Here is a 9,052-nt window from a genome sequence, read left to right as displayed (position 1 = left end):
TACAATTATATTAAAATTTAAAACGAATTCAGATTTTTGTTTGAAATTGATGTGTAATTTTTTCCTATCATTAGTTTCTTTTTTTAAAACTTTTCTATAAAAAATCTTTGAACTCAAGTAACCCCATTTTCGTAACCAAAAAAAGAACACACAACTTTTTGTCGGGATAATAAGAGGCAATTTTAGGGCATTTGGTCGCCTGGTAAGGGGTGTCCAACAATAAATTATACCTACCCTCAAATATTTTAAAATGTATTTTTTTTAGCCTGTCAAATTGGGGGAAGAAGTGATGTAGATTTTTTATAATTATGAAATCTAATTCATATAAAAGAGTTAGGCTGTACTTCCATTCGTTCTGAATTTAAAAGAGGGCTTTTTTGTCCCTCCCCTCTTTTCTTTCAAATTCTTATAGCAAATAAAGATAGGGTGATCAGCTTTTTAGGGTGTTTTATGTCTATCAATATCTTTCTTTTTGTTAAAATGTCAAATTTAATCACTTTTAAGTTAGATATTTATTTGAATTTAATTTGAATGAAGATTTTTTAGTGGCGAAGCTATTTTTTAGTTAATCATGTTTGTCTGTCTTTCTCTCTCTCTCTCTCTCTCTCTCTCCTCTTTCTGTCTCTTTTTCGCTCACCCTTTCTCTCATTCTCCTCTTTCCGTCTCTCTCTCTCTCTCTTCCTCTCTCTCACTCTTCGCTACTATTGTACCAAATCGTCATTGTCATCTAGTAGGTGCCTAAAAAGGCACATAAGATTAACAAAAGACTTTAAATGATTACACCTGTTTTTTTGTTATATAATATCTTATAAAATTTTCCATGGATACTTTTTACAAACAATCATATTTTATAATAGATTTATAATAATTAGAGGGATGGTAATATGATTAGATGAATTGAAATACCTATGTTCTATATAATAGAGGATTTCTAATTGAGGAAGGGGATATTCGACTGTAAATTATAATGATACCTAAAGTTTTATAAATTGTGTTATTTTTAAAACTTTGGGTACTTTTAAAATGTTCAAACTATCAGTGACCAAACTTTTAAACCAATAATATAAAGTCCCTAAGTTTTCTCTTTCAAATTATTGTTATCTATTGTAACAAGCATATATGATTTGAAAAGCACGACTTTAATTATATTAAAAAACCTTTATAAGAAAAGAGTGTAAAAAAATTAAAGGAGGGAGGGAAAAATTATACTTATTTTCATCTTCAATATACCCCCGCACCAAATTTATACTTAATATAGAATTATTTGAAGTCATAATGACGGACGTATATTAACGTAAAAAGTAATTGTGGAAAAGCTTCCTTTTAAAAACATCGGGCAATTCAATCAATTTTGATCTAAATATAATTGTTAATGATGTCTGTTTTGATGAAAAAAAAGTAATAAAATTTAGTATTTAAACATAATATTTTGCCACACACCTGCTTTACCCTGTTAAGCTGCGGTGTTAGTATTGTATCAACATATTCTTTTTATTGTCGACATCACAAAAATTATCATTATCGATAACATGTCAATCATTTCCACTTTCAATTTAATAAATGATTAAGATTTAATGTCAGCCGAAACCACCCATGGCTAACAGGATAGACATCTGCACATAGTAGTAATAAAAGCTTTTGTTTTATCTTATATATTTAGCTTAAAGTTTTTTAGATAAAATGCTTTGTTTTGGATTAATAGTCATAGTAGGCCTTAAAAGTACATAAAATCGCAGCTGCCACTTTTTGGAGTATAAAAAATGAAGGAAAAAGTTCAAATACTTAAACATGATATAACTGATAAAATGATAATTCCCCTACTAATTTAATGATCTTATATATCCTATCTATAATACAAAGTAGCTTGATGTTTGTCTGTCCGTCCGTCCGTCTGAAGCTTAAGATCTCGGTAACCACTGAACCGATCGGATTCTACTGTTCATGGAATATAACTACTTGTCCTGTGGTGGTTTTAGGCTATTTTTTTGGGGGGTGGGACACCCCCAACCCCCAAAAAACAAAGATATCCCCCACATTTTTTTTTTATGAATTTTGCAAATTCCTTATTTAATCGCAAAAAAATTTTCCTGCTGGGTAGGTGCGAAAATTTGCGATCCGTTCTGCTGGGTAAGTAATAGAAGATGTAATTATACCTCTTGTGGCAAAGCCCCTAGAGGCTAGGGGCGAAGCCGCTAGTATAAATATAAAGAAGTAATGTTTTTTGTTTGTTCGTTAAGATCTCACAAAATAATGAAATGATTTTTTTATCAATTTAGAGAAGTTTTACATAAGTCCCATGATAGTTTTAGGCTATTTTACTTTAAAATTTAGGTCTTGGTATGGTTTTAAGCCATTTTAACACCCTCCCTCCTAAGTTAAAAAAATATTTATATACAGGGCCGGGTGTGGACAATTAAAGTTATTTAATTATCTATTAATTTTCAGAACAAAAATGTCGTACCACCGACCCCGGGTGTTTAGATCCACACATGGATGTTGTATATGCAAAGCTAAATCTTCAAGGTATACCTATCTTATCTAAATATCTGTCTATCTATCAATCCATCTATCTATCCTTACATGGATGTTGTATATGTAAAGCTAAATCTTCAAGGTATACCTATCTATCTGTCTATCTATCTATCCATCTATCTATCCTTACATGGATGTTGTATATGCAAAGCTAAATCTTCAAGGTATACCTATCTATCTATCTATATATCTGTCTATGTATCTATCTATCCATCTATCTATCCTTACATGGATGTTGTATATGCAAAGCTAAATCTTCAAGGTATACCTATCTATCTATCTATATATCTGTCTATCTATCTATGTATCTATCCATCCTTACATGGATGTTGTATATGCAAAGCTAAATCTTCAAGGTATACCTATCTATCTATCTATATATCTGTCTATCTATCTATGTATCTATCTATCCTTACATGGATGTTGTATATGCAAAGCTAAATCTTCAAGGTATACCTATCTATCTATCTATATATCTGTCTATGTATCTATCTATGTATCTATCTATCCTTACATGGATGTTGTATATGCAAAGCTAAATCTTCAAGGTATACCTATATATCTATATATATATATCTATCTATCCATCTATCTATACTTACATGGATTTTGTATATGCAAAGCTAAATCTTCAAGGTATATCTATTTATCTATCTAAATATCTATGTATATATCTGTCTATCTATCTAAATATCTGTCTTTCTATCCATCTATCTATCTGTCTATCTATGTATCTATCTATTAATCTATATAATTTTTTGTTTATTTTAGTTCTCGATTCACAGATAGCGGGAAGTACAATGACACTTTCTATTCCTGTTTTAATTTGAAAGAAACCAGGGAGGGAGATATCTGTAATGCCTGTGTTCTATTAGGTACGTATGTTTATATAAAAGTGACAGGGTGCCTGTATGTCTATTTTTCTGTCTCTTTGTTTTTGTAACTTAAGATCTCAGTGACCACTTGGGAGGATACCATACCTCGATCCTCCCATGAAAAATCTCCGACCCCATAAAAAAACTTTTTAAAATAAAATAAGTGAACCCTCGACTTAACCCCCCCCCCCCCCAACCCTAATATAGAGTAAGTTATAGAGCAGCTGTTTTAATTTACAAGGATTACACTATCCATTACACTATAAAACAGTTCCTATTACTTTCTATTGAGTAGCTTCGTTTCTTTTAAATTATAGGAAATACCAAATTTTACTTCATGTAACTGAATTTCATAAGTTTAAACAGTTAGGAAATGCCTTACTTAAACGTTTTAACAGGGAGGAAGGGAACAATAGCTTGTAAATTAATCTACAATCATATTATCCCCCCCCCCCCTTCCAACTAAAAATGAATTTTTCAAACAAATATTAGGTTGAAACAAAGGGGGAGGGTGCTAACCTTTCAAAAACAATTGCTGATTTATTTAAATTATAGCATAATCTCTGATATTTAAACTAAACTTAATAATATTATATTTTTTAGTGAAAAGATTCCGTATGCTGCCAGAAAAGTCAAAGAAAAATTGGTCCCATGTTGTTGATGCCAGGTATTATCATTTTTTTAAATATATTTGGTAGTTGTCAAAAATCCCTTTTTTGCCAAAAGATTCTAACATTATTTGTGAAAAATTTTGGACAAAGCCTGTTTGAACTAACAAATAAAGATTTTATAAAAAGAATCCAAAGTTTTTAAGCCAACACATAAAATCTTGGGAACTAGAGTAATTTACAGTTCAATTTACTTGTAGCTGGACAAAGTGTCTAAAAAATCAGCCATGTGACGTCATACAATTGAGGGAGACGAGAGGAGAAGTGGGAAAGAAAACCCCTAAAAAGAGATGGATAATCCCTCATTTTTATGACGTCACATGGCTGACACTTTGTCCCCCTACATTTCCTTTCCCTTCCTGCTATTGACAAGGACGTATTTAGTGAAAAAGTAACTATACAACTTCATGTGATTGATATTTAGAGCTGGACCTGGAGTTAAATCATTTGTGCGTAAACCCCGCCGCCCGCCAGACATAACTCCCAAGAAGAAGCACGTCTACCGCCGCCGCCACAAGCGCAAAGCCGCCGAAGTTGCCCCGATCATTGAGCACGACGAGAGCCCGCCGCCACCCCGCCTTAGACGCCGCCGCGTCGAAAGTCCATTCCGCCACACCGACAGTCCGCTGTCAATGCTGTCGGACTCTAACACACGCGATGACTGGGGGGACGCAAATGGGGGTGAGGCGTCGTCGCGGGCGGGCACGCCCGAATCCAGATCTGTGGGCTCGCCGGCGCTGCGTGCAATGTCGGCGTCGCCAGCGCCGCTCTTTTCTGCGCCAGTGCGCGGGGCTAGATCTAGAAAACGACTGATTTTGCCAGAGAAGATCTCCCAAGCCTCGCGGGAACCTGTCTGTGGATTTTTTGATTCCTTCCTATGGAAGAGGTAAGTTAATTTTTGTTTCTTGCAGCACAGCTACTCTACAAGTATTATTATTATTCAATATGTATCAACAATAAGCAACTGATTCATTTTTAAAGTTCTAACTTAATTGTTTTGTAAACTAAATTTATCTAAAAGAAAAAGGTATACCTGAAAAATGACATCTGGTTCAAGGTATTAAATGATCTAAATGAGACAATAAGATTTTATGACATTTTTTTCAGAGAGAAAACTTGCTGTGGCTCTATATTTCGCGGTCCTTTCGGAGAGGTCGTCATTGACACGCGCTACCACAGACCGTGCGCACAACACTCAACCAATAGCAATCCTTCAAACAGTCACATGGCCACGCCGTTGGCGGGAAAAACCGCCATTGACAACACACACGTGATTGAAAAATTGGCGGGAACCGCCGCCGGTAACAGCAGCAGCCCAGTGAATATTCTTTCTGATGAACAAACCTCCTCTGCAATAGACTTTAATCGTAGTAATAGCAACCAATTCAGCGACCGACTAAGTTCAACATCCCCAACGTCAGTGATGACCAACCAGTCGTCGACATCATCGGCAGTGGGCAGTTCCGCGTCCACAGTAAGCGGAGCAACCTCCTTTGAAAGCCTTATCGAGTCTGAGCTGAAAGCCTTTGGTCTAGAATCTGAGAATTCTCATGAGGATGACGAAGAAACTATTGACTTCTATTGTAATGAGAAGCTTGATGAGATGAAGGGAGTGGGAGCACCACCTGCTAATCTCAGTCACGAGGATATTGACGAAGGATTCTTTGACAAGCCCGCAAGGAATGATAAGATCAGACTGAGCTGTGAAAGTCCAAGCCAGCTATCTTTGTAATCTAATCAACAACAAACAGCAAACAGCTTGTGAAAAATGCCTTGAATTGACTATTATAAGTCTACTTATTCATAATGTGAACCTACAAACAAAGTTTGTGAAATCAAAGAACCACTTTATCTATCTATTTCTTTGAAGTAAAAAAATCAGTGCTTCTATATTACCCCTATGTCATCAAAAAAAAATAGTTTTGAAAGCAGTATTATACTGGCAAGGTATTTTTTTAATTAAGCAAAAAAAATGTAAAACATTCCAAATTTTTCACTACAATCTTTGCTGAAACACTAAGAGAAATATTACGGAAACATAACAAAGAAACATTCTTATTTTCATAAAAAAAAAATAGAATTATTTTGTTAGCAAAACAAATATATATTGCCTTAAAATGAACCATAAGACTTTTAAATTGCCTAAATTATATATTTTCCCTATACCTTTTTTTTCTATATACAAAAACAATAACTCTTCAATAGATCTCAGCAATTAACTCACTTTTAGTTTTTAAGAAATTAATCGATGCTCAACATCGAAAAAAAAGCTTTTTTCATATTTTTGTAAATTAGTATAGTTAGTCAATTTTTGGCTCTAAGAGCAGTCTTTGTTTGTCATACGTTGCCCAGGGAGAGGAATGCGGCACCTCAACTAAATTTATTTTGCTCCAATCTTTTTGGCCATTGAAAAAAGAACACTTTCTGTGAAATAATGATAATAACTGTATACAACCTTGTAAGTTCATTGTAGAAAATTACTTGGATGTTGCACCAGATTATCATGTACAATGCCTGCAGCTGGCTAAAATAACGATCCCTACCATCCACCCACATTACCCCTTCCCCTCCCCTCCTACTGGATGAATAAACTGACCAATATATGAGATTCAAATTAGCAACCTAAATTGACGACAAATTTTCCCCTGTCAAATATATCCATGTAAAACCTACATCCCGGTTTGGACACTTTCTTAAATTTTAATGAAACTCAGTTACTAGAAATATACGGGGCACCCCCTACCTAACCAAAACAACAAATATTATCACATCCCTTACTATTATTTCTGCCGAAAAAGATTGGGGCAAGCATTTTTTTTTCCATGTGCCCTTTCCATTCCTGATGTTACCTTGCAAAATAATTTTATGTGCAAAAAGTGTTGGGGAGAAAAAATTTTGAAATCTTCACTAAAAATATTTTTGGCAGAAAAAAGCATAATTTCTAAAAGTTTATTTAATCCTTCCTTTTTTTCTTGTAAGTCTTTGTCAAAGATATTTTTTATCTTCATTTAACTCTTATATTGTAAATATGATATTTTTATTATTTAAAGTTCATGCCATATTCATTAGTTTTATAAAACTTAAACCCAAAGATTTTAAAAATGTGATACTTAATATTTTTTCAAGTGTAGCTATTTTTACCATTTAAAAAAAACAACAACAACAAATAAAGCAATTTTTGTGTAACAATTATTATTACACAGTGACTTTAAAGGCTTTATATGGCAAAACGGCTTGCCGCACTTTTTCAGTTTACACATAACCAGCAGCTAATATTGGCCTACAAAAATTGAAGATTTGACAATGAACAGGAAGCGCGCGGCTAGCAAGAAGGCGCGTAAAATGTAACTTTTAGGCACGTTACCTTTCTTTGTGCGCTCCTTGTTCATTATTAAATCTTAGCTATTGAAGATTATTTGTAGCCCCTGGTTTGCCAATTATATTTTTGTGCAAATATAAGCTGTGCGACCAGCCGTTTGGCCGTAAACAGTCTTTTAAGTTGCAAAAATACTTTCCTTTCTTATATTAGAAATACCTAGATGTTTTTAAACCTAAGTCTAAATAACAAAAAAAAATTAGCTTATTTTTTGTGATGCACCTAAATTATCCTTTTTATGCAAGGTTATATTATTTAATTTTTTATATTTTCAGGAATGGATTTTTTATTTAGAGCCAATGTATTTTTTTATTTTTGTACTTGAGAATAATTTTAAATTTAAATTAAGTTCTAACAAATATATATACTTTTTCATACCAGTAAACAGCGAATCATATGTTAATATTTTAAGATTTTAAATGAGTTTTAAAAAACGCATTTTTTAAATAGAAAAAAAATACATTAGCTCTCTTTATACATAAAAATGTATTCCTGAAAAATAGCGTGAAATTATTATTTTTTTATAAACCAAATGTAATTCTGACACTGCCTTTTTATTATTATTATAATTTTTAATTCATTGCGACAAGATTTTTAAAATCACATTTATATACTGTTTGGTATTTTTTTCTATAGATTTAAGGTGTTATTACAAAAAAGTTATGTAATTTCAACTTATATCCATTTTTATCAAATTAAAGTACCTTTTATATCTTTTCTAATGATACTTAATTAACAAAACTTATTTAACTTTAAAGACCAATTTCGATGTAAAAATTTCTTTTAAAAGAAACAAAACTTAAAGTAAATGGTATGCATCCGGCTCCGCATATTTATCATATTATCAATGCATATTATTAAAACAGCACAAATTTTCCCTTATCTCTTTGCTTTATTCTCAAAGTCATAAATGCCCACACTTATTTATAATTGCATATTTTAGCGAATATAAAACTCTTTGCAGGAATGATATTTATGCGGAACTGAAGACACACCGAAGCTGTAAATGTGATTAAAATTCTATGTGTTCAGACAATTTTGTCATAAAAATTGTTTAAAATTGGAAAGACTGATCAATCCAACGTGGAGCTACATTTTTTGTGCTTTTTTAACATGCTCAAAAAAATTATCTTTTTTAAAAACTCAAATTAAAGTAAAAATACACATATAATATTATACTACAGTCGAAGGCATTTTTGTAGATTTTTTGTATTATTTTTACTTGAATTGTACAGTTATATGCTATCTTTATTATTTATATGTATCATAATAAATTTTTTATGTATTCTTAAATTTTCTTTTTTCTTCAATCGATATGTTATTACTTGGATGTTGCACCAGATTTTGATGTACTCTGATAAAGTGGTGCTCGCAGCTGGTTAAATTAACGATTCACACACTATTTGAGTTCCTTTCCTCCAAAAAAAAACATGCCCGATATTATATAAAAAACCGTCGCTTAAGAAACATCACAAAAACGCGGTAAATCATAGAAACTTGAACAAAGGGTCGTCGATCTATCAAAAATCTCATCTTAAACCAATAAAAAAGAAGATTTTTTCTAAATACCCATATAGGGCCTTTGTCAAATAACAAGGATG

The 9,052-nt window shown here is 32.5% G+C and overlaps 1 protein-coding gene across 1 annotated transcript; it reads left to right on the top strand.

Annotated features, from left to right (window-relative positions):
* Positions 1–2,449: 2,449 nt before the first annotated feature.
* On the top strand, positions 2,450–8,744 carry LOC145333481 (uncharacterized). The gene is made up of 5 exons (XM_080178635.1): positions 2,450–2,523; positions 3,304–3,407; positions 4,011–4,074; positions 4,500–4,961; positions 5,183–8,744. The coding sequence occupies exons 1-5, from the start codon at positions 2,453–2,455 to the stop codon at positions 5,805–5,807; spliced, it is 1,326 nt and encodes a 441-aa protein (XP_080034761.1). The 5' UTR covers positions 2,450–2,452; the 3' UTR covers positions 5,808–8,744.
* Positions 8,745–9,052: the final 308 nt, after the last annotated feature.

The sequence above is a fragment of the Acartia tonsa genome, chromosome 12, assembly GCF_053477335.1.
Source record: "Acartia tonsa isolate MP-2025a chromosome 12, ASM5347733v1, whole genome shotgun sequence".
Classification (NCBI taxonomy): domain Eukaryota; kingdom Metazoa; phylum Arthropoda; class Copepoda; order Calanoida; family Acartiidae; genus Acartia; species Acartia tonsa.
Note: the sequence above shows the minus strand (reverse complement) of the source record. Positions and strands in the feature narration are given on the sequence as shown.

Bases quoted from the DNA above. Each gene is read 5' to 3' on its own strand.
- LOC145333481 (XM_080178635.1), top strand. From the start codon at position 2,453: ATGTCGTACCACCGACCCCGGGTGTTTAGATCCACACATGGATGTTGT. The intron at 2,524-3,303 runs GTATACCTATCT...TGTTTATTTTAG, and splicing joins TGCAAAGCTAAATCTTCAAG to TTCTCGATTCACAGATAGCG. The intron at 4,962-5,182 runs GTAAGTTAATTT...CATTTTTTTCAG, and splicing joins GATTCCTTCCTATGGAAGAG to AGAGAAAACTTGCTGTGGCT.